The sequence below is a fragment of the Myotis yumanensis genome, unplaced genomic scaffold (assembly GCF_028538775.1).
Source record: "Myotis yumanensis isolate MYYU_CA2020_CCGP unplaced genomic scaffold, mMyoYum1.0.hap1 SCAF_10, whole genome shotgun sequence".
In the NCBI taxonomy this organism is placed as follows: domain Eukaryota; kingdom Metazoa; phylum Chordata; class Mammalia; order Chiroptera; family Vespertilionidae; genus Myotis; species Myotis yumanensis.
In genome coordinates this window covers 44,917,772-44,944,047 of record NW_027223761.1, presented here as the reverse complement: position 1 = coordinate 44,944,047, position 26,276 = coordinate 44,917,772, and the positions used below count along the sequence as shown (strand labels likewise).

Here is a 26,276-nt window from a genome sequence, read left to right as displayed (position 1 = left end):
GGACATGGACCAACCCACGCCTGGGCCCAGGAGCTCGCAGTCGGCCGAGGAGGTAGGCTCACCAAGAGACAATTCCAGGACAGAATGACAGTTCCTGAGTGCTGACTAGGGCTGGGCACCTCCTAACACTATTTCAAAACCCAGCCTCTGAGGTTCTCTGGAAAGGGGGCTGGGCTGGGAGGTCAGAGCCCTGGTTCTAGTCCCAGCTCTGGCATGAAGACTTTGGGCATTTGTGCAATGCCTGGTCCTTTCCTGGGCCTCGATTTCCCATCTGTTTAATGGGTATAAACAGGAATGGGTATTACTGAGTGCTTGACATTCCCCAGGCACTGTGCTAAGTGCTTTTCATGGATTATGTCACGTGGCTCTTCACTTCCGAATTAATGAATTCATCTGGGGAAAGCATTTAGCACAGTGACTGGCATATAGTAGGCACTCACTACTAGCATCTCCACTTTACAGACCAGAAAACCGAGGCACAGATTAATTCGCCTAAGGCAACAGTCAGAGGCAGAACAGGGGTTTGAACCACATGGCCTGGCCTCCGTGTTCAGGGGCCCATATTCACAGTGCACTGTCCCCTTGGGGATACTGCCCCAGCCACTAGGGCCTGGAGACTTCTGTAGTGATCTCAGGGAGGTCACCCCAGGTCAGGACAGGGAGTGACAGGAGGCTCCAAAGGCTTGGATTACATTTATTCCAAATGCAAACAGTTTACACAGCCCAGGTGCCGCCTGGCCGGCTTCTGAAGCACAATCAGCCAGGTGCTTTGCTCCGTCCGCACCAGCCAGTGCGGAAAGGCCTCTTCCTGGGAGAGCTGCAGGCTTAGAGGCTGGTGCCAAGTAGAACACAGCGGCAGGTGGGAGACTCGGGAGAGAGGGCAGAGTTGTCATAACAATAAGCCGGACCTACCACCCTACACACACATGCCTTACAACCCGGGGCTGGGTTTTGTGCCCGTTTGTCATTTGCTGGGACTGAGGAGAAAGGGGAGGAGGAGCCAGTTGGTCTCGATGGCCTTTCTAGGGCTCACACAGAATGCGCTGCTGCTACTGCTGCTGCCCCTTTCCCACCCGGAGAGTTCCTGGAAGGCAGGGCCCCTGGGCTGACGGATGGGCTCACTGCCCAGCCTCCCCTCTGGTCTCCCGTCTCCCAGCCGGCACTCTGCTCTCCTTCCTCCCACCATGGCCTCAGTGTGATCACACACAGGTCTGACTCTGTCACTCCCCTGCTTAACCGTCATCCAAGGCTCCCTGCTGCTCTCCGGATAAAGTGCTCACTCATGGTCTGGCATTCAAGGCCCTTCCGGGTCTGGGCCTTGCTTTCCCTCCATGAACCCGAGCTTCTGCTCCAACAAGCTCTTTGCATTTTCATGAAACATTGTGTGTGTGTGGATACGTGTGTGTATGCATGTGTGTACGCGTGTATATGTGCATGTATACATGTGTATGTGTGTATGTATACGTGTGAATGTGTGTACACATGTGTATACGTGTGTATGTATGTATACGTGTGTGTGTGTGTGTGTGTGTGTGTACACCCTGTGCATGGGCTTGCTTCTAGACTCTGGGCTCCTGCTCTCCCCCCTGCCTGGGAAGCCCTTCCCTAGTTTGCCTGCTCACCCTTGAAGATCCAGCACAAATGCCAGGTCCTGTGAAGGCTCTGTATCTCCTTCCATCCTTCTCGGTGTGTGTGGGGACCACTTCTCCTGCCTAGAAGCACCCCGGGAATTCCTGAGTTATTTCCTTTTGCATCTCTCCTGCATGGGCAGCTGGGGCCAGATCTGCTTCCCCTTGGGCACTGGCACATGACTGGGCCCAGACTGGCAATGAAAGCTTATTGAGAGAATAACGTTCTACCTCTGCCAACAGGAGACAGACAGACAGACAGATGCACCAGAGAGTGAGAACATTCCGAGCTGGGGAGTGTGACAGGCACACCGAGACAGGGAAGGGCAGAGAGCCCAGGAGAGGTAGAGGGAGCAGCCAGAGGCCTGACCCACCTGGCTTTTGTCCAGAGCCTCCTGGACCACCCGGGCTGTGCAGCCTGCGTGGCAGGGGGTGAGGTACTCCACACGGGTGCTGGAGTCGCAGACCGGGTTGAAGTCATCCGGAGGGCAGGCACAGGGCTCCATGCACCCTGGGAAGGACTCCAGTCCAGGCTGGGACCTGGTGCAAGAGAAGGCCAGAGGGTTGGCCTGGCTCTCCCTCCCTCAGGCCACAAACCAGAGCTACCTTAGCCCTCAGCCTGGCTCCCCACTGAGAGAGCCGTGGCCAGAGATGTCCACCCCATGCGGGTCCTACGCTGCCCCGGCTGCCCCATGACGTGTGGAGGTGAGCGCCTTGCAGTGGAGGCGTGCAGGCAGGAAGACGACAAGGAGCTCCAGGGCCTCCTGATGGGGAGGTGGGGAGCAGAGGGGACCAGAGGCCTCTGGACTCCTCCCGCCCCGAGAGCCGCCTGTGCTGTTTGAACTGCTTCTGTGAACATCTCTGCTCCTCGGGGGTCCTTGTTTAGGGAACATGAGATAAATTCCTCCTAGAATCTAGTTTCAGGTGAAAAGTGCCTTTTTCTCGATGTAACTGGATTACTTCTTTTTCTTGGAAAATTTGAGCTGTGTGTGTGGAACTCAGGACACCTGACTGTCTGTGGAGTCTCCAACCTGCTCCTGCCCCTCTCTGGGCCTCAGTTTCTCTTTCTGTCACCTTGACTGAGGACCCCCCACCCCATCACCGTTCCCCAGTCTCAGACCTCACAAAACTCTCACTACCCTGTCGAGGGCACATGTTATGTCCCACCTGCCTTCCCTCAGGGATTAGTCCCCAAGTCCCAGGAGAGCCCCCACTCTAGTCAGCCAGGGCACGATGGGGCAGGAGACCAGGAGAGAGGCTGTCCCAGGGGCAGGGGTGCCCTGGGACTCAAATGTGAGCTGGCATCAGAGCTTGGAGGGAGGAAACCTGCCAAAGAGCCAATGGCCCGCTGAGAGCAGGAGGCCAGCGGGGCAGCTGGAGGTGCTGTGGGCCTGGGGTGGTGCAGGCAGAGGCCCAGGCAGCGATTGGTATCATTAGTTGGGCTGGAGTATGAGAAATTCTGTTCAATTTGCTCACTTGGTCCAGAAAGGCTTCTTCAGTGAATTAGAACCCAAAGTTCAGTGAGTAAATTGCAAGAATATAGCCCTAGCCTGTTTGGCTCAGTGGATACAGCGACGGCTTGCAGACTAAAGGGTCCCAGGTTCGATTCTGGTCAAGGGTACATGCCCCGGTTGTGGGCTTGATCCTCCCAGTAGGGGGCGTGCAGGAGGCAGCCAATCAATGATTCTCTCTCATCATTGATGTTTCTGTCTCTATCTCTCTCTCTCTTCCTCTCTGAAATCAATAAAAAATATTTTTTAAAAAAAGAATATAGATGAGAGCACAGGTGAGTTGAGATGTCAGAGTTAAGGTGAGAGGGAGAAGAAAAGAGAAATAAGTTATGTGGTATAGGCTTTTAAAAAATCCTCACTCGAGGACATGCAGCGAGAGACAGGGAAGGAGGGAGGGAGGGAGGGAGGAAGGGAGGGAGGGAGGGAGGGAGGGAGGGAAGGAGGGAAGGAGGGAGGGAGAGAGGGTGAGGGAGAGAGAAAGAAACATCCATGTGAGAGAGAAACATTGATCAGTTGGCTATCGCATGCTCCCCAACTGGGGATCAAATCCATGACCGAGGTATGTGCCCTAACGGGGAATTGAATGGGCAACTTTTCAGTGCACAGGATTATGCTCAACCAACTGAGCCATTGCAGTGGGGATAGGCCAGTTTAAAAAAAATATATATTAACATATTCATTTACTTTGTATTCCAAAAATCAATTCACCCAGGGCCTGGCTGAAACCCTCTTGCTGGGCTCTGCACACAGAAGGCCCCACCCTGGATACCAGAGATGTCTCACTGGGGAAGGAGAAGGAAAGGGAGGAGGGAAAGGAGATGGGGAGAGGTCTGTAAAGTGGGACCTGGGACAGGAAGGCTAGGACTGAGCATTTCTGGAGCCTGAGCCTAGTTCCCACCCACTCCTGTCACACAGGAGCCCCAGGTGCAGAAAGCTGGCACCCGGTGGAGGGAGCAGATGCCTGGAAGAGGCAGGAACAGAGAAAGTTGGGGAATTCTAGCTGAGTGTCAGGCCAGCCTAAGCCTGGAATAGTTCCTAGGAAAAATGAAATCATCCTGGAGAAGAGGCAGCCGTGTAACTTCCAACATCCTCTCCAAGTTGCTCCCGAGGGGAGAAGGTATGTGTATGGGGGCGGGCGGGGGCTGGGGGGGGGGGGGGGCGGCAGGAGGAGTGCCAGAGAGGGAAGGAGAGAGTCATCAGAGGATTTCCTGCTGGGGGTTTCAGGCAGATGCTGCCCCACAAACGTGCAAAAAGAATTCTGGAATTTCAGGGCCATAGAACAACAGAATTTAGCTCCCAGGCTCAAAAACCAAGAATCTCCAAGGTCTCCAGGGCAACCCCTTCCCAAAGCATAAGTCTCCTCTGCAGGGTTCCTGGTAGGGGTCTCTCAGCCCCTGGTCACCCCCTTCTTCCCCTCCCCCCAGGATGGAGAGCCTGCTCCCTCCTAGGTAGGCCTTTCCTCTGCCGGGGAGCAAAGCCTTCCTTAGGCTGAGCTGTGTCCTGCTCCTCTGGGGCGCCCACCTCGACTGGCACACAGCGCTTGTCCACCCTGCAGATGCCATGCCCACAAGAGGATTTGCCCTGATCCAGCCTCCATCCCTTCCCAGGCCTGAGCTCTCAGGCCAGTTCAATTCTTCCCTCCCTGCCCCTTCTAGTGTTGCCTGACACGGTTCACTGGAGAGGCAGGTCCCACTGCTCACGACTGCGTCCAGTGGGGAGAGGAGGAGACAGGGATATGGGGGAAGTGAGATTTGAGGTACCCCACTAGCCTGGCCTTGCTTGGGCCACCCCCTTCCTGGTCCCACCCTCTTCCATGCTTTGATTCCCAGGCTCTCACACATACTCACCCAGGCCGGTGGAAGACGCCTGCGATCTGGTGGGTAGGGCAGCCCATGAAGAAGAGGGGCAGGGTGAAAAGTAGGCAGAACAGCGCCCCCAGCAGGCAGAGGACACTGCAGCGCATGGGACCCAGGCGGAGGCGCTTGACCAGGATGCCCCCCACGACGATGCCCACGATGGCCGAGGGGATGGAGAGACAGCCAATGAGCATGTTGGCATAGGACGCTGTGATGGAAAACTGGCGTTCCAGGAACTTGGGCAGGAAGGTGGCCATGCCTGCCACCATGGACGACACGCACACCTGGGACAGGACCACCAGCAGGAAGATGGGGTGTCGCAGGGTTCGAAGCAGAACCCTGGGGAAGACTGTTGGGGTGAATGGGGAGAAGGTCAGGGTGGGCAGCCACTCATGTCATTCACTTCTGTTCCATCCTGCCCTGTCCAGTTTACACTGTCCCATTCCTTCCATCCCAACTCAGTCCATTTGATTGTTACATTCAATTCTATCCTAGTACATCTGACTCCTTTCCATTTAATTCCAGTTCATTTTTTGAAATTCTGTTTCATTCTATTCCATTGAATTACATTGCATTTTATTCAACTGTGCTTCTTTCCATTCCATTCAATTCAAAATTCTATGCCATATACTTCTACTCCATACCATCCTATCTGATTCTATTTCATTCATGCCACCCCATCTCATTTCATTCATTCTGCTCTACTTACTCATCTTTTCTTCTTTTCCCCCCACTTGGCCCTTCCAATCTGTCCTGCTATAGCTCTTTCAAAGCAGCCCAGGCCTTTGCCTTCCCTTCTTTGTCCTCAACACGGGGCATCTCCTCTCCTGATCTCTCCATCCTCAGTTCATGTTTCTCCAGAACACGTTACCTAACATACTACACGTTTTACTTATTGGACTATTTTGTTGTCACCCACAAGAATGCAAGTTTCATTAGAGCAGGGATTTTTGTCTGTTGGGCTAATTGCCAAATTTCCAGAGCCTAGGGCACAGTAAGCATGTTGGCATGAGTGAGGGCATGAATGAATGGACATACAGACTAACATGTGGTCAAATGTCAACATGTTGGGGCTGACCTGAGACCTCCAGGTAGGGTGAAACCTGAGCAGGCTGGGTGCTGAGCGGCTTCCTGGGGCAGGGGGCCTGGGGAATAGGAGGGTCTGGAGAGGTTGGGTGAGAAAGAAAAGGAATTCCTAATAGGGGCACCGCAGGGGCCAAGGCCTGGAGGCAGGAAGAGAAGCGAGGAGCTCCCAGTCTCCTGCTGGCTCCTACTGGCGCCTGGGTACAGGTTTCCTCACTGCAAGCCTGCTAAACAGAGGGCACCTGACACTGGGGAGCCCCAGCTCTGGCTTCAGGCCTTTATCAGCAGGGGCCGCCAAGGTACGGCCAAGAAGGCTTCTGTTCTGACAGGAGTGACTCTCTCCACTAACAACAAAAGAGGAAGAGATGTGTTTCCGCCTGCAGGTGAGATGGAGAGAGGAGGAAAGGCCTTTCTAAGAAGAGATATCAGAGGAACAAACCACTTGCCAGACTGGGCTGGTCGGGAAACATGACCAGGGGGCTTCTCTGGGCCCAGCGGGCGGGGAGTGTCCCTTCAGTTCCTGCAGCAGCAGGGCCAGGGCCTCTGTCACGGGAAATTTCTGCCGCCTCAGAGCAGGGCCAGAGCCAAGACAGCTGGTTCCCTAGCCCCCCGGGCAGGCCTGGAGCTGTCTTCATGGGAGCCAAACAGTCCGGGCAGGGGAGGTGGGAGCAGGGGCTGTGGAATTCCCCTTCATCCATGTCCCAGGCCTGCCTCCTGTCCCCAGTCCCTTGTCACATACAGAGAACAGCCAGCCAGGATTCGAAGCAGGGACATGTGATGCCAGGCCTTCGGCTCCAGTCTCCCTCCCTCCCTCTCTCCCTCCCTCCTGAGCTGCCCGTCCAGGATTGGCCTGGGCTTGGCCCAAGCTATACAGGTGCCCTCATTGTACAGGTGGCAGGGACTCACCCCAGTTTGGCTGTAGAGGCTGGGGCAAGTCTAGAAGTTGCTGGGGGTTTCCTGACTCAGTATAAGGGCCATTCCCACTTCTCTCCCGCGCCCCCCCCCCCCCCCCCCCCCGCCATATTCCTGGGCCTCTGGCCGCCTGACTCCATCTACTAACTGTTTCCATCCCATTCTCCTGTGCCAATAACTTGCAGTGCCCATTCGCTATCTCCAGCATCGGCAGCCTGGTCCTAGAACAGATGGAAAATTCTTGAAGGGCACTTAGACAGGGTACCTGAAGGGCAACCCCAGGGTCCATCTCCAGCTCAGAAGGGTGCCTGATCCATTAGGCAGAGGCTTCCCTTGGCTTAGCACAATGTCTCCCCATCAGACAAGCCAGGCCTCTCTCCACTCAGAGGCTGTGTGTGCCTTATCAGAAAGGGCCTCCCACAGCTCAGAGGCCAGGTACCCCCCTCAAATAGAACAGTCCCCCCCCACCCCCCAGTTTAGGGACTGTGTTTCTTCCACTCGCCAGAGACTTCCCTTAACTCAAGGACAATGTCTCCCCCATCAGACAGGGGCTCCTCCAGCACAGAGGCCAGGCCTCCTCCATTAGACAAGGCAGGTGGGTTCTCCCTCCATTCAGGGATTATGTATCGCCATTGGACAGGGACCTCCCCCTCAGGGACTCTGTCTCCCCTATCAGACAGGGGACTTCCTTAGCTCAGGGACTGTCTTCCCCCAAGAGTTTAGGGATCCTCCAGCTGGAGGACCATGGTTCTTCCTCCCTCAGCTCCTCCATGGTTCCAGGGGGTCAAGGCCAAGCCTCAGGGTCAGACTGGTCCCTCTGGAGTCTTGCAGAAGGCCCAGCAGCCAGTTGGCTGGCCAGTTTCCCACAGGCTTGTATAGAAGTTAAAACAACCAGAGACAATCTGGCCCCAGACACCCACTCCAGGACCTAGTTTCAGTGACTGGCTCCAACTTCTCCCTGGGCAGGAGCCAAAGCAATGATGAATAAGCTCCCCCATGGAGCAGCGTGCCAGCACCCTCAGCAGCTGAGGGTGAGCTGAGGCTAAGGAGCCCAGGCCCCTCCCTCTAGGCCCAGCTCAAAGGGGTTCACGCCCCCTTTCTCTGGGACGCTGGAGAACTGGGGGCTAGATGACTGATATCCCAACATCATGTCTTAGAAAACATTTCCCAAGGATTGGGCTTAATTAAATTCCTATTGCAAAAGTCCTTAGTGGGAACATGATGTAAATCCTGTGGTTATCACCCCCTTAAACCACAAGCAGCTTGATTTATTGTCCCAGGATACAGTCAGAATAATAACAGTAATGCAAGGAGTGATACTTGAAATAATAACTGTACCTTATATAAGTAGAGTTTAAAAAAATAATATACGAAGGGCTTTCCATTCATCATCCCATTTGATTTTTCTAATAGTCCTTGAGAAAGGATTACAGACCCGATCTTTCAGGTGAGGAAACACAGGTTAGGGGAGGAAAGGAACTTCCTTAAGACTGTGCACTGGTCAGTGTTGGGGCCTCTAATCCAAGACTCTGATCTGACGTCCACGGTTGTACAAGAGCCTGGCTCACAGCAGGCAATCAGTGGTCATGGGATCAGAATCTCCAGAGAGGATGGCCTGGTTACAACAAGGACCCTGGTTACTGATCAACTGAGCTCATAGTCTCAGGATCAGAGTGGCATGAATCTTAGATCATTGAATCTATCTCCCCCTCCCCCCCGCCCAATGCACAGATGGGAAAACCAAGGCCCAGAGAGGAGCAATCGCCCAGGACAAATGTCCAGGTTTCTGCACTTTAGCCCAGAGCTCCCTCTACCCATACCACTGCCTGGGAATTTAATATTTACTGAGAATCCTCTGCTAGTGGGGCTCAGTGGTAGCTGGGAGAGGGGGTCACAGATGACACAGGCCCTGGCCTTCAGGAGCTCACTGCTGGGGGAAGGACTGGACCAGTGTGCAGCACAGATCTGAGCTGATCTGGAAGCCCTAAGGGTTCAGAGAGCCGAGAGGAGGGGAGCCAGGCTAGGTGAGCCAAGGAGAGCAGTGGCACTTGATTTTGACCTAGAGGAACAAGGAAGATGTTGATAGCAATAAAAAATGATGTTCCAGGCAGAGGGGGTCATATGAGCAGAGACTCACAAGAAGTGTAGGGTGCTCATGAGAGGCCTATAGGTATGGAAGATGAATCAAGAAAGACAGGAAGGGGCTAGAGCTTATACAGTCTCAAATGCCCCTCCAGCTCTACCTCCACATAGTCCTGCCTGAGCTCACCTACCTTTGATGAACTGGACCACGGTCAGGTCTGGTGCAATCTGGGCTAAGCCATCCTGCTTCTTTGGGGATTCCTCAGGGGTCTGCTCAGAGGAGTCTTTACCCTGGGAAGACACAACCAAGGGGGTCAGCTGGACAAGACATCCTGCTCAGAGATGCTTGTGGGCTGGGGAAGGGAACTCTGGGAGAGGAGAGGGTGGGGGTCTGTCACCTCCTCAGGAGCAACAGGGGCCAGCAGTGATCTATTTGTTCTTGGCCCTATAGGTACATAACAAGTGTTTTTTCTCTCTGTATGTGTTTTTAAGAAAACAGATTTTATCGCCCGGCAATTAAAAGTATTCAAACATGTATTTTCTAAATAATTTATTGTGAGGTGACCAATGTTAAATAAAATATTAATTTTCATCATTTGCTTCAACTCATGACTTCTTGACTAATTCTTTGTTTTTCCTTCCAAAATGTCAATGCCACACCTCTGAGGCAATGAAGAATTTTTAAACACCACAGCTAAGAACATGAATATTCATTCATCTGCAATTACCTATATGCTTGTTACATGCAATTGTACTTCTAGTGGTTTAGTCATTTTTTATGATAAGTTTTTGGAAAACATTCATCATACAAGTAGTTTTGAAAGAATGGATGAAATTTCAGTGGTCAAACTTTGTCTTCACCATCATTAACATCATCATAATCACCAACGTTACCATGAAAATTACCACCATAACTCCAGTCATCATTAGTATTTCCATCATCTTAAATATCACCCCATTCACATCACCAATATCATCATGAATAAATGACCAATATTGTCCTAATTATTATCATTGTTTCTGTCATAGTCACCCACCACCAGCACAATCAATTATCATCATCACTGTCACCTGACACTTCAGAATCACTAATGAAATCATGACTCTAAGAATCACCAATACCATTATCACTGTCTCTAATATCATCATTATCCCTGCCACTGTCTTTATCGCCATCAGCATCACCAACCTCTATTCTGAACTTAACACCACACCGCTACCTTCAGTTATTATATCACTCATGGCTATCATCACTTGGAAAGTCACCATAGCAAGAGCCTCCAGTGACCTATGCCTTCCTAGAGGTTGGGGTTGGTTGGGCCGACAGGCTTATCTGTCCTATACTGTCTGCCATGAGAAGAAGAGAAGAGGGTTGGGGGAGGGAAGAGGCAACAGCTCCTCTCCTCTCAGATGAGTCAGGCCACACTCGGAGAGGATTGCTCAGCTCTACCCTCACACTATGAGGGGACTCATGGACACCCTGGAGTGTGACCTCCCAGCTGCGCGAGGGTGGCCTACAAAAGAGGACTTTTATCCTGGGAAGGAAGAGACACCAGGCCACAATCACATCTTCTGATTGTCAGAAGGGAAGGAGGAAATTATGAGAATGATTAATGGTTACTAAGCACCTGTTATAAGCCCAGTGCTATTCTAGCAACTAATGCATTAACTCATTGAAACCTCACAGCAACCTTCTGAAATAGGTACCATTATAATCCTTATTTTTAGGGGATAAAATGGAGACACAGAGACATAAAGTAACTTGCTTGGTCACACAACTAGTAAGTGGTCTGGCTATGATTTGAGCTCAGACAGCTCGACTCCAGAGCCTCTATGCCAGGGGTCCTCAAACTTTTTAAACAGGGGGCCAGTTCACTGTCCCTCAGACCGTTGGAGGGCCGGACTATAGTTTAAAAAAAAAAAACTATGAACAAATTCCTATGCACACTGCACATATCTTATTTTAAAGTAAAAAAACCAAAACGGGAACAAATACAATATTTGTATTTGCATGTGGCCCACGGGCCGTAGTTTGAGGACCCCTGCCTATGCACTTGGCTGGTTCACCCTGAGCGAAGGGGGAACCAAGGTCACTGAGTGCTGAGTATTCTACCTGCCTTGCTCTAATATGATATTTTCTTGCAGGTATTATTATTGTGCACAGTTTTTAGATGAAGAAATGAAATCTTGGAGAAGTTGCTACTGGCACAGGCTCATTCGAATGTAAGTGATCAAGTGGGTCTGATTTCACTCCATTTTTCTCTGCAGCCTAAGGCCAGAATGAGCAGCAACATGTTCTATGGAGGAAGACTGAAGCCCAGTGTCAAGAGCACCTTGGAGGAGGCTGCCCTGGGAGGAAGTGAGTTCCCCATAACTAGAAGCATGCAAGCAGAGGCTGACTTCCCCTTGGTCCATGCGGGAGGGCAGGTTGGGCTGGAAAACTTACCTGGGGGTCCTCTGGTTCTGCCTCTTATGGACAAAAAAGAGGTTGTGTAATAAAACTGACAAGTGCAGTGATGGAAAAGAACCTCAGAGGAGGATCTGATCATAAATTTCTAACTGGGCAGGTCATGTGAGTAGTCACACCCCAGGCCTATGACATTTATAGTAAAAGATTTATCTCTGCCTTAAGCAAGTCCTGTCAGTTGTTCTTGTGCATCTAGGCCAACACACCTTTGAAATGCCAGAGGAATCCTCTTTCCCAGACCCCTCAGAGACATCCTCAGGAGAACCTATGCTATCCCTTGCTTTCTCCTACCTTCCCTGCTCCCTGACTCCAAACGTATAAAGAAAACTGCAGAACTGTTATTCTCCGGAGCATTTGAAATCTTGCTTCCCAGCCACTGTCATCAGGTTGGTCCAAATAAATCATATAAAGCTCTTCTCTTCCCACGGAGCCTTTGTCCCTACAGGCCTCACCCTTCGGTCTGTGTCTAACACTTTCTCTTTCCTTTCTCACCTTTTTTTTATTTTTAAGGGAGCCACTGGAGGCAAATACTGGATTTTCCCACATTTCAGAACCTCATGCCCGCCCCCACCCCAGGGGCAGGCTGTTCCAGTCTTCTCCCACCTGGCTCCCCAGTGCTGGTTGGCTCAAGACTGGCCTCACCCAGCAGGGAATCCATTCAAACATCAATTCCTATGCGTTTTCCCCTCTTGGGCTTTTCCTTTCTCCTCTCTTTTATTTCAGCAGTTAGCAAAGGCTCTGGGTTTCCTGGCTCCAGGGGAGGTTTGCGGCAGGACAGAAAGCAGTCCTCCATTGCTTTCAGATTTTCCTTCCCTGCCTTTGTTCCCAAAGCCTGAGGCCATTGAAAAAGTATGCTGGGTGTTGTGTGTGTGTGTGTGTGTGTGTGTGTGTGTGTGGAGGGGGGGGCGGTGTGTGTGTGTGTGTGTATGTATGTGTGTGTGTATGTGTGTGTATGTGTGTGTGTGTGTGTGTGGAGGGGGGGCGGTGTGTGTGTGTGTGTGTGTGTGCGGAGGGGGGGGCGGTGTGTGTGTGTGTGTGTGTGTGTGTGTGTAGGGGGGGCGGTGTGTGTGTGTGTGTGTGTGTGTGGCGGGGGGGGCGGTGGGGGGAGGGTGCGAGGAGAAGGAGAGGCCTTTGGGAATGAGGGGTGAAGGGGTGAGGTCAAGCCGTCTGTGGGTTCCATGAGCAACAGAGAACAGTTTACCTCGAGGGGGCAGGCTCAGGCTAACCTGAGGAGGCTGGGCTCCCTTGTCCTCAGCTACACCGAACTCCTACCTCCAAGCTTGTTGAGGGGGACCATGTGGGACAGGATGGACTTATGCTGCATTTCTTTTTCTTTTTTCCATATATTTTTATTGATTTCAGAGAGGAAGGGAGGGAGAGAGAGAGAGAGAGAGAGAGAGAGAGAGAATAACATCAATGATGAGAGAGAATCATTGATTGGCTGCCTCCTGCACACCCCCTACTGGGGATCAAGCCTGCAACCTGGGCATGTGCCCTTGGCCAGAATTGAACCTGAGACCTTTCAGTCTACAGGCCAACGCTCTATCCACTCAGCCACACCGGCTAGGGCTGAGATTGCATTTCTTGCTGATCTGGCAGGATGGGCGTTCCGTGTGAAAGTTAAGTTAATTTTCAGAGAAAATAAAGAAGTGTTTATACTTGGTATGAGTCGAAGCTTGTTCATGATCTCTCCCTTGCTAGTCTCTGAGATCTGCATGAGCCCATCCCCACCTCAGGGGCACACTGTCCCAGCCTTCTTCCACCTGGCTCCCTGGTGCTGGTTGGCTTAAGACTGGCCCTCAGGGACCCTGTTCTCTGTCAAAACTCTGGTGCTTGCCCAGCCAGTGTGGCTCAGTGGTTGAGCACCGAACTATGAACTAGAGGTCCTGGTTTGATTCCTGGTCAGGGCACATGCCCAGGTTTTGGGCTCGATCCCCACTGGGAGGGCATGCAGGAGGCAGCCAATCAATCTCTCTCATCATTGATGTTTCTATCTCTCTCTCTCCCTCTCCCTTTCCCTTCCTTTCTGAAATCAATAAAATAAAAACAACTACAACAACAACAAAAAACCCTTTGGTGCCTAGCCAAGGGCGTGGGGCAAAATAGCAGATATCTGATAAATGTAGGAAAGAAGGAATGCAAGAAGTGGTTCCAACAGGTAGTGGGTGCAGCCAATGCCAGGCTCTTGGAAGAAAAATGAGAACATCAACGGGAGATACTATCATGCTGCAAGTAAACTCTTAGACTGCGGCTGGCTCAGAGCGGGGCAGAGGGTCCACACCAAGCACCCCAGGGGCCTAGCAGAATGGAGATGGCAGGCACCCCAGGCCACTGGCTCTGTACGCACGCTCCCGCTGCATCCTCACGGGGACCCGCAATGGAAGAGACTTAAGCACTCCACACGCAAGCAAACACGCTGTGAGGTTAGGTAACTTGCTCAACATCACACAGCTAGAGCGTGGCAGAACTAAGATCTGAGCTCAAGCCTGCTGAGTAGGAAACTCACGCTTCATCCACTGAGCCCTGTAAGTCAGAGTCCCTGGTGCAGAACTGGCCGAATTAGGAGGCCCCTCTGTGGTGCGATGTGAAGGAGCCTGAAATCCCACCATTCTGTCCTGTTTCTCCTGGTGAGGTCTGGTGGGGCTGTTATTCATTTATACCTTAGAGCTGTGCTGTCTGAGCCACCGGCCCACGTGGCACTGAGGACTGGAAATATGGCTAGTCCCATTGGGATGTGACATAAATATAAAAGACACATTGAATGTCACAGCCGTAGCATGAAAATGAAAGAATGGACAATATCTCATTATTAATGTGGACACAAAGGGGCTCTATAATAAAACTGACAGTCCAAGTAACCTCGCCAGGTGATCTGGTCATAAATTGCTAACTGGGCAGGTCATGGTGGGTAGTCACTCACCAGGCATATAACTTCTTCAGTAAAAGCTTATGTTGCCTTAAGCAAGTTCTGCCCATGGTTTCTGTTCATCTAGGTCAGTGGTCGGCAAACTGCTGCTCGCAAACTGCGGCTCTCGAGCCACGTGTGGCTCTTTGGCCCCTTGAGTGTGGCTCTTCCACAAAATACTGACTTCTGCGCATGGGCCACGAAGTTTCAATTGCACTGTACGTGCGCGCCCGCACGTAGTATTTTGTGGTATTTTGTGGAAGAGCCACACTCAAGGGGCCAAAGAGCCGCATGTGGCTCTCGAGCCGCAGTTTGCCAACCACGGATCTAGGTTAACACACTTTTGAAAAGCCTTTTTTTCAGACTCCTGGGAAGCCTAACCACCCTTAAGGGAGCACATAATCTTCTCTTTAAAAAAAAACGTTTTTGCCGAAACCGGTTTGGCTCAGTGGATAGAGTGTCGGCCTGCGGACTGAAAGGTCCCAGGTTCGATTCCGGTCAAGGGCATGTGCCTGGGTTGCGGGCACATCCCCAGTAGGAGATGTGCAGGAGGCAGCTGATCAATGTTTCTCTCTCATCGATGTTTCTAACTCTCTATCTCTCTCCCTTCCTCTCTGTAAAAAAATCAATAAAATATATTTAAAAAAAAAAAAGAACTAAAGGTAAGAGATATTTTTTAAAAAATGTTTTCATTGATTTGAGAGAGAGAAACATTAATCGGTTGCCTCCTGCACACGCTCTGACCGGGAATCGAACCCACAACCTGGGCATATGCCCTGACCAGGAATCACCTTTCTATGTAGGAGATGACACTCAACCAACCGAGCCACACCGGCAAGGGCGAGGGAGCACATAATCTTGTTAACTGTCCTGTAATCCTATCCCACCTTGCTTTCTCCCACCTCCATGTAATCTTCCTTACATTCCCTCCTTAATTCCAAATATGTAAAAAATTGCAAAACTGTCATTCTCCAGAGAATTTGAGATCTTGCTTCTCAGCACTGTCATCAATTTGGCTCAAATAAATACATAAAAATTCCGTACAGGTTTGAAGTTTCTTATGTTAACATTAATTTTTTTATATTTATGATATACTACAATGATAATATTTTAGATGTAATGGGCTAAATAAAATTTATTATTAGAGAATCATTGATTATCCAAGAAAATAACATCTACAAAACAGCAGGTGTAGCCATACTTATATCTGACAAAAGAGATTTTAAGATAACAAAGCTAACAAGAGACAAAGATGGACATTTTATAATGATAAAAAGAACACTACATCAAGAAGACATAACACTTCTTAATACACACCCAATCAGGGAACACCAAAATATATAAAACAGAACTAAAGGGAGAAACAGACCAAAACAGTCATAGTTGGGGACCTTAATACTCCATTGACAGCTCTAGATAGACTATCCAAACAGAAAAATCAATAAAGAAATATCAGCCTTAAATGACACATTAGACCAAATGGACATAATTGACTTTTACAGAGCCTTTTGTTCCAGAACATCAGATTATACATTTTTCCCCAGTGCACATGGAACATTCACAAGGGTAGACCATATGTTGGGTTACAAAACTAGCCTCAACAAATTTAAAAAGATTGAAATTATATCAAGCATATTGCCTGACCACAATGCTTTGAGATTAGTAATCAACTGCAAAAAGGAAGAAAAGAAACCCACGAATACATAGAGATTAAATAACATACTAATAAAAAATGATTGGGTCAAAGAAGAAATAAAAGGTGGGATCAAAAGGTATATAGAGACAATACGACATTCCTGAAATGCAACAAAAGCAGTAATAAGTGGGAGTTTATATCATCACAGGCCTATCTCAAGAAACAAGAGAAATCCCAAGTAAACAACCTAACATTATACCTGAAAGAACGAGAAAAAGAAGAACAAAAACAACCCAAAGTCAGCAGGAGAAAGGAAATAATAAAAATTAGAACAGAATTGAATGAAAGAGAGAACAAAAGACTATAAAAAACTAATACAACAAAGAGCTGCTTCTTTGAAAATATTAATAAAACTAATAAACCCTGCCTAGACTCACTAAAGAAAAAAGACTCATATAAATAAAATCAGAAATGAAAGAGAAGTTACCACAGACATTATAGATATACAAGGATCATACTAGAATACTATGAAAGACTATATGCCACCAAATTCAATAACCTAGAAGAAATGGGTAAGTTCCTAGAAATATATAACCTTCCTAGACTGAATCATGAAGAACTGGAAAATCCAAGTAGACCAACAGTGAGTAAATTGAAACAACCATCAAAAACCTCCCAAAAAGTCCAGGACAAGATGGGTTCACTAGTGAATTCTACCAAACATTCAAACATACCTCTCCCCCTCAAACTCTCAAAATTAAAGAAGAGGCAATAATCCATAACACATTTTATGAGGTTCACATAACCCCAATACCAAAACCTGACAAGGATAACACACAAAAAAGAAAATTACAGACCAATAACTCTGATGAATACAGATGCAAAAATCTTAAAATACTAGCAAATCAAGTACAACAACACATTAAAAAAATTATACATCATGATCAAGTGGGGCTCATTCCAGGGGCACAAGGATGATTCAACATATGCAAATCGATCAGTGTAATACACCACATTAACAAAAGAAAGGATGAATATCATATGATCTTATCAATAGATACAGAAAAAACATTTGATAAGATACAACATCCATTTATGATTAAAACACTCAGTAAAATGAGCATAGAAGGAAAGTACCTCAATATAATACAGGCCATATACGACAAACCCTCAGCCAATATCATACTCAATGGTGAAAAACTGAAATCATTTCCTCTAAAATCAGGAACAAGACAGGGATATCCACTCTCAACATAGTTCTGGAAGTCCTAGCCAGAGCAAGCAGGGAAGAGAAGGAAATAAAAGGCATCCAAATTGGGAAAGAAGAAGTAAAAATGTCACTTTTTGCAGATGACAAGATTCTCTATATAGAAAACCCTAAAGACTCTACCAAAATACTATTAGAAACAATAAACAAATACAGAAAAGTTGCAGGATACAAAACCAATGTACAAAAATTGATTTTTATACTTAGTTCTTATATACAAACAATGAAACTTCAGAAACAGAAATAAAAAAACAATTCTTCTTGCAATTCAACCAAAAGAATAAAGTACCTAGGAATAAACTTAACAAAGGGTGGGAAGGACCTATATACTGAAAACTACAAAGCATTATTAAAAGAGATTGAAAAAGCCTTGGCTGATGTGGCTCAATTGGTTGGAACCTCGTCTGTACACTGAAAGGTGGAGGGTTCAATTCCCAGTCAGGGCACATACCCAGGTTGTGGTTAGATTCCTGGTCAGGGTTGTACAGGAGGCAACCGGAGGCAACTGATTGATGTTTCTCTCTCTCTGTCTCCCACTCCCTTTCTCTCTATCTAAAAATCAATAATAACATATCCTTGGGTAAGAAATAAAGAGAGAGAGAGAGAGAGAGAGAGAAATTGAAAAAGGCATAATGAAATGGAAAGATATTCTGTGTTCATGGACTGGAAGAATCAACATAGTTAAAATGGCCATTTTACCGAAAGCAATATATGGATTTAATGCAATCCCCATCAAAATCCCAATGTCATTTTTTAAAGAAATAGAACAAAAAAGCAATCATCAGATGTGTATGGAGCCACAGAAGACCCGAAGAGCCAAAACCATGCTGAGAAAAAAGAACAAAGCTGGAGGTATCACACTACCTGACTTCAAATTGTACTACCAAGCTCTGATAGCCAAAACAGCATAGTATTGGCAGAAAAACAGATACACAGACCAATGGAACAGAACTGAGAGCCTAGAAACAAAACCACACATATATGAGCAAATAATTTTTGACAGAGAAGCCAAAAACACACAATGGAGAAAAGAAGGCCTTGTCAATAAATAGTGCTGGGAAATTGGAAAGCCACATGCAAAAGAATGAAATTAGATTACAGTTTGTCTCCATGTACAAAAATTAATTCAAAATGGATCAAAGACCTAAATACAAAAATCTGAAACAATAAATTATACATAGGTATTAAACTTATGGATCTTGGCCTTAGAGAACATTTTATGAATTTGATCCCAAAAGCAAGGGAAGTAAAGGCAAAAATAAATGAATAAGATTATATCAAACTCAAAAGCTTCTGCACAGCAAAAGAAACTGCCAACAAAACAGAAAGGCAACCACCTGAATGAGAGATGATATTTGCAAACAAGAGCTCCAACAAGGAGTTAATATCCAAAATATATAAAGAACTCATTCAACTCAACACCAAACAAACAATCCACTTAAAAAGGGGGCAGAGGACATGAATAGCACCCCTCCCAAGAAGACATACAAATGGCCAACAGATATATGAAAAGAGGCTTAACTTCACTCCCTACTGGGGAAATGCAATTCAAAACTACAATGATTAGAATAGCTATTATCAACAAGACACGTAGTAACAAGTGTTGGAGAGGGTGTGGAGAAAAAGGAACCCTCCCTCACTGCTGGTGGGAATGTCAACTGGTACAGCCACTATGGAAAACAGTATGGTGGTTCCTCAAAAAAATTAAGAATAGAGTTACTCTATGACCCAGCAACCCCTCTTCTGGGTATCTACCCCAAAATTTGAAAACATTTATTCACAAAGATATATGCATCCCAACGTTCACTGCAGCATTATCTATGGTGGCCAACCAAAGCGTCCTTCAATAGAAGATTGGATAAAGAAGAGGAGGTACATACTACTATGAAGTACTACTCAGCCATAAGAAAAGATGAAACATTTCCATTTACGACAACATGGATGGACATTGAGAAAATTATACTAAGAGAAACAAGTCAGTCAGGAAAAGCTAAGAACCATATAATTTAACTCATATGTGGGATATAAAACAGAAACCACAGTATGGTGGTTACCAGAGGGAAGGATGGGGGTAGTAATAAATGGTAAAGGCGGCCAAATATATGATGACTGTAGGTGGTGGGTGTACAATCCAATATACAAATCACATGTCATAGAAATGTACACTTGAAACCTATATGATCCTATTAACCAATGTCACCCCAATAAATAAAAAATATATATTATTAAAATTAATGTCTTTTATTTTTGAATGTAGCTACTAGAGCATTTAAAATTAACATGTGGCTCATATAATATTTATTTTGGACCTGCTGCCTAAAGAGAACGGGAATCTCCTTGTCCTGCCTCAGTCCTAGCCAGGCTCTGGGGGAGCAGTGTGGGAGGGTCCTGGTACCTGAGGGGGAGGGGTGCTAGGAGTGCGGTACTGCCCCGAGAATGGAGTAGGAAGAGCAGGGATAGACTGACGACTCCACAGCTTTTCTTATCACGCAGGAGCAGGCTTTTCCTTTTGACAGGCAGAATCTTGCGAGTTCCTTGCCTGGGACTCCTCGTCCTCAAGTGAACAGTTAAAAACAACCACAATGTCATCTGTGGCCACGTGTACAACCCTGTATGGTCTATACTGCACTTTCACTTCCACCATGTCATTAATTCCCACTACAGGCTGGTGCAAGGGTTATTACTGCACCTATTCCCCAGAAGAAACTCGGGCCCCCCAAAGGGGAAGTGTCTCCTGGGGAGAATTTGGCAGAACAGGCACTTGAACTCAGTTTCTCTGGTAGCCCCACCTCACGCCTGTCTCTCGCTGTGAAAGAGAACACGGGGGCTGGAGATAGGAGGGGAGGGACAGACTTTCAGGGGCTGGGGGTTCAGGGAAGGCATCCAGGGAGAAGTGAGGTTTGCGTTTGGGTAGACAGGAAGGGAGGAGTCATTTGAAGCAAGGGCACAGTGACACAGGCGAGGAGGCCAGGACACGTGGAATAGGGAAACCGAGACAAATAAATGGCCACGCAGTTTACAGCCCTCGGGTACCAGGAACACCCTCGGTCCCTGGTTCCCGTCGCTGTGCGCTCCACAAATGTCCACCCCCTCTTCCCAGATCTGCGCTGAGGACTCCTGACTAATAGTCGTCTCCAGAAACAGGAAACACGCCTCTGCTCAGAGCAGGGCTTGGAGTCCGACCCATCTGGCTGTGGTTTGCCCAGGTCAGCAGGCTGGCCCGAGGGCTGGTTAGAATTTCCCCTCTTGGGGCTGCGTGGTGCTGACGGCTGCAAGCCTGCAGGGCACGGGACACTGTGTGGTCTGCTGTGTGGAAGGCCCCGCAGTCTGCCAGGCCATCAGAGATCCAGGAGCTGCCCTCAGGGGAAGCTGGAATCCTAGGAGGTTCTGGCCTGGAGCTGTGTCCCCAGCCCCCTGGCAAGTGATACGGAACCTCTGTCAGCCCTCAGCTTCCATCACATGTGGCCACAGAAAGTAGCCACAGGGATGGAGGATCCACTAAACTTGCTTTCCTCGACAGGAGGGAGGCCGTGGTTTGTAGCAGAGCGCCGGGATCTGAACTTCTGCGAGGAGCCCAACATGCTTCTGGCTTTCTTATCATGAGATTCCTACAATTAGCCACATGTCTCTTTCCCTTTGGCTGCCAGAAAGCTCAGAAACAAATTAGAGGCTCAATGATATGAACTGACTTTATATTCCACACTTCGATGTTTCTTTTTTTAAAATATATTTTTATTTATTTCAGAGAGGAAAGGAGAGGAAGAGAGAGAGATAAAAACATCACTAGTGAGAGAGAATCATTGATCAGCTGCCTCCTGCATGCCCCACACTGGGGATCAAGCCTGCAACCCGGGCATGTGCCCTGACCAGGAATCAAACCATGACCTCCTAGTTCACAGGCCGGTGCTCAACCACTGAGCCATGCTGGCTGGTCACACTTCGATGTTTCTTTCTCTAAGTCTGATAACCTTTTTCTGTTATTTCTCTTTTCCTGTTCTTGGCCTTGATTGAGCTCTGGCAATGCTCTTCCTGGGTCTGGGCCGTAGCTTCAACATTCACTAGTTATCTGATCAAGCTATTTAATCCCTCTGTGACTCAGTCCCTCTGGCGTAAAATGGGGGTAGTAACTAACCCTTTTTCATAGGTGGGTAATGAAGATTAAATGGGAGACTACATCAAGGGCTTAGAGCAGCCCATGGTACAAAGTAAGCAATACACCTTAGCCTACTTTCTACTTTTTTACTAGTACTGCACATGTGTTTGGTGTAAGCTGTCTTAAACCTTCTATGGAATATAGTGAAAGTAGAATATAGAAAAGCCTATAAAAAGAAAATTAGAAAAAAAGGTAATTTTCCACTATTTTCCCTCTGAAGAGTTGGCCTGATCAGAGAGAGATACTAAGAACAAGTGCTCCTGGTTATTGAATCCGCGTGTCAGGCATTAAACTGCCTACCTCACCACTTTGCCTTATTTCATTCTTACAAAAAACTCAAGATGTAGATTTTATTAGTATGCCCATTTTATTTAATTAATTTATTTATTTAATCCTCACCCAAGGATATTTTTTCCATTGATTTTTTTTAGAGAGAGTGGAAGAGAGAGGGAAAGACAGAAATATCGATGTGAGAGAATCACATCGATTGGTTGCCTCCTACATGAGTCCTGGGCCTGGACCAGAGCCTGGACCAGGGAGGATCCTGCAACCGAGGTAAGTGCCCTTGACCGGAATCGAACCCGGGACCCTTCAGTCCACAGGCTGACGCTCTACCCACTGAGCCGAACCGGCTAGAGCTGGTTATACCCATTTTCTAGATTTCAGAATCAGTAAGTGTCAGAGCCAGGATTCATACCCGGGTCACTATGGTGCACAAGCCATGTGTCTAACTTCTGCCCCTGTTGGTGCCTTTTGGGCCACATCAGCTGCCAATCACCTCTCTTCCTTAGCCTCAGTCTTTTCCTCTGTCAAATGGGGGCACTGGACTAGGTAAGTGTTTTTAAAACTGGTTTTCAGCAACTGAACCCTTTTCCTAATTAAAATCTCACTCAAAAGACGGACATAAAAGTAGAACTGTCCAACTGAAGTGAGACTGAGTTCAGAGACCTTCTCTGGGTCATACAGTCCTTGTATTACATCCCACCGTCTCCTGGGTATCATTAGAAGCTGCATTTACTTGTAGGAGGGTTTTTAGGGGACCCCTGAACCTGGGAGGGGATGCTCGAAGGGATTTCCGAAGTAATCTTTTCTCCACTTTCTCCCCCTGTCTGTCCCCACACCCTGCAGAAGGTAACACATCCCATGTCTGGGGGCCTGGATTTTCTTGCGGCCGATTCCACCTAATTGGGCCCTTCCTCCTGGCCCATCTACCTCCCCATCATTGGCCTGCGTGAGCTGGGCCAGTCCCAGTAACTACGCAGACACAGTCAAGGCAGCCTCAGGAGGCAGGGGAACAATTCCTCCCACATCAATATTTATTGCCTGAGAGCTGCTGGAAGCAGATCATCATGTTCTCAGCCTTTGGTTCTTTTTTAAGAACCTCTCACCCCCTTCCCTCCCTGCTCTCCATCCCCAAGGTACTGACAGAATGAATGCAGACAGCCAGGCAAGTTCACAGCCTGGGGACCAGGGTTTCGAGGCATCACAGACACAGACCTCTTAAAACCTAAATCTCTGCATCTCAGCAGCTTCAACTCAAGGCATCACGCATGCTCGGGAGCCAGGAGCACACACTAGGCTCCAGGGATCCAGCCTCAGCATCTTCCACAACAGAATACCATAAGCCAGTGACTTTCTCAAGGTCACCTGACTGACATGTGACTGAGCCCCGCATAGACAAATCTCTCCTACCGAATCCACCCTAAGGCCCAGTGGCCATTCTTTCTGTTCTATATTAAGACTCAACTTGGAGATTATTCATCACCAGTGACCAGGCTCTCCCTTTCCTTTATGATCACCCTCACTTCTAAGAACTCTTCCCCAGATTCTAGGAATTCTAGCTCATTCAAATTTTGACCTGAGCTAGGCAGAACCGGGAAGGGCCATCTGTGGTTCCAAGCTTTCCTTTTCCCCGAAACTGCTCCCTCTCCAGTGCGTGCCTCTCCTGACTCTGATCCAGCATCAGCACAGCCCTTCACTGTCCTGGTACCTCCCACAACAGAGCAGCACCCCTGGGTGTCTCCCGGACTCGTTCCCATGCCCCACCTCACAGCCAGCGCACTGGTTGCTCCCTGGGCCGATGCCAACACTGCTGGCCCCTCCAGCAGCCTTTTTCTTGGGGCCCCACACATACACTCTGTGCTCCAGCAGCAGGATGAGGTGGGAAGGTTCCTAAAGAAGCCTGGTCTGGGCTCAGAGAGACTTGGGCTCAAATCCCAGCTTTTCTAGGCAGAGGCGTTTTCAGTCCTTGCTCCTAGGCCCAAACTTTCCTGCTCTGAGAACGAGGAGATATCATACATTACAGCAAAAGCATATTTAAATGCGCCAACCCGCCACATTAAGTAGAATTATTCTTGCTGCAAAATAGTCAACATGTTTTTTTTTATAAATGTCCCTTTAAAATTACAACTGCTTATCAACAACTGACTTAATTTATGCTTGTGATTTATCATCTATGACTTCCCAGTGAAATAATTATGAATGTATATTATATTGTATATGTTATACATGTGCAGGTCTCTGTCCCCGGTTCCTGATGCAGAGCTCCTAAAACGCTTGTAAACAGGCGTGCTAGGAGAACTGTTTGTTCTAATGTTCAGTCTTTGGCCCTGGTTCTGGACACAGAGCTCCTAGGACAGTGGTTCTCAACTTTCCTAATGTCGCAACCCTTTAATACAGTTCCTCATGTTGTGGTGACCCCCAACCATAAAATTATTTTCATTGCTACTTCATAACTGTAATTTTGCTACTGTTATGAATCATAATGTAAATATCTGATATGCAGGATGTATTTTCATTGTTACAAATTGAACATAATTAAAGCATAGTGATTAATCACAAAAACAATATGTAATTATATATGTGTTTTCCGATGGTCTTAGGCAACCCCTGTGAAAGGGTTGTTTGACCCCCAAAGGAGTTGCAGCCCACAGGTTGAGAACCGCTGCCTTAAGCTATGGGATCTGATGCTATCTCCTGGTAGATAGAGTCAGAATGAAGTTAAGTTTTAGGACACCCGGCGGATGCCGCAGGGAATCTGGTCACAGAAGTACATGTGTGAGTAAAGGAGAAACACAGGAGTGCTATTCCTTTACACTCCCATACTTGGGGAAAGAAAACAATGAATGCACAAAATTTCAGAGTATAATAAAATTTGTGATCTTGGGCAGGTCACTTCCATCTCTGGCCCTTGATCTCCTCAGCTGTGGGAGGGGCAGGAAATGCTCACTGCTCAGGGCTATTGCGGGGAGGCAGCGGAGCACAACAGGAGTGGCTTTGTAAGCTGTGTAGTGCCCAGGAGGGAGGAAGTTTAATGTTACGTAGGACACATCAGTGGGGGCTTGAGCCTGGACCAAGGTGGAGACATAGAGGGAGCTTACTTTGCTGACAATTGCCAAGACCCTTCGCCGGAAGTGAAGCCCATCTTTCTCCTTGACCATCTCCCTGGGGAAGAAGAAGTAGGGTATGGCAGCCAGGGCCACGGCGACAGCAGAGATGAGGAAGCCCAGCCACCAGGCACCCACCCATCGGGGGTCCTTCGAAGTCAAGTTGATACCACCTGGAAGAGAAGACCGTGGTGATATTAGGTTCAAGATGGACCTTCGATTCTTGGCCACCACCCTTGGACCGACCTCTGAGACATAAGGTTGCCTAGGAGTCAGGAGACCTGGATTATGATCCTGGCACTGCCATTTATGTCCTGCATGACGTTGGGCAAGTCCCTGACCATTTGTGGGCCTTGGGGTTTTCAACTACTAAAGCAACGTGTGTAATGGTCAAGGTCATGGACTTGGGAAATGGACTGCTGGGTCTGAATTCCATTACTAACACAACTTTGGGCAAGTTACTTAAATAAATACATGTAAAAAGCACTTAGAATAGTACTGGCACACAGTATGTTCTATATAGGTGTTTGCACTTCTCCATTTTACTGTTACTATCATTATTATTATTAAACTAGAGGCCCAGTGCATGGGTAGGGTCCCTAGCAGCTGCTGGCTGCTGGCCCAGGCCTTCCTTCGTTCCATGCCGCCCCCTGGTGGTCAGTGTTCGTCATAGCGAGTGATCAAACTCCCCAGGGGACACTTTGCATATTAGGTTTTTATATATATAGAGAGAGATTGATGGTTAGGATTATTCTTGTGGTTCTCAGACATGCAAGATGATTAAAATCACCAGAGGTGCTTATCAAAAATACCTAGTCTTACCTAAAACTAACTTAGAAATATCATGGGGTGGGGTGAGAAGGTGACCAAGGAATCTGTACCTTTAACAAGTTCCCCAGGTGATTTTGATCTTCCACTAGATGTAATTAGGACTAGATTATCCCAAATATATCTCTTGTCTGCAGTGCCCACATCCTCCCATCAAACCTCTTGACCTCAAGGCTGAGTTAAGTCCCTCCTCTTTCAATTGCCACAGTATCTTCAAACACTTTATAATAACAGTAGAGGCCCGATGCACGAAATTCGTGCAAGGGTAGGCCTTCCTTCCCCCAGCTGCCGGCACCAGCTTCCCTCTGGCACCCAGGACCTGGGCTTCCCTAGCAGCCCCGGCTTCGTCCGGAAGGTCATCCAGAAGGACGTCCATTCTAATTAGCATATTACCCTTTTATTATTACAGATGGATGCAGCCCCATGAGTCAGACTGGTTCCCAGGTAGCTGATCCTGGGCAGAGGCCAGGGTACACAGTTGGCACTCAGCAAATGTATCTGTAAAGCTGGGAATGGAGTTGGCTTTAGCACTGATGCCCTCCTCCACTTATTATTCCCCCTG

General features: G+C 48.0%; 1 protein-coding gene across 1 annotated transcript in view; it reads right to left on the bottom strand.

Moving 5' to 3' along the window:
* SLCO2B1 (solute carrier organic anion transporter family member 2B1) overlaps window positions 1-26,276 on the bottom strand; it is a 56,864-nt gene that overhangs the window by 7,694 nt on the left and 22,894 nt on the right. Inside the window, exons 7-10 of the mRNA XM_070425628.1 lie at window positions 24,881-25,059; window positions 9,264-9,363; window positions 4,987-5,344; window positions 2,003-2,168 (exon numbers count right to left, since the gene is read on the bottom strand). Coding sequence (XP_070281729.1) covers window positions 2,003-2,168; window positions 4,987-5,344; window positions 9,264-9,363; window positions 24,881-25,059 — 803 coding nt within the window. The remainder of the gene's footprint in view (window positions 1-2,002; window positions 2,169-4,986; window positions 5,345-9,263; window positions 9,364-24,880; window positions 25,060-26,276) is intronic.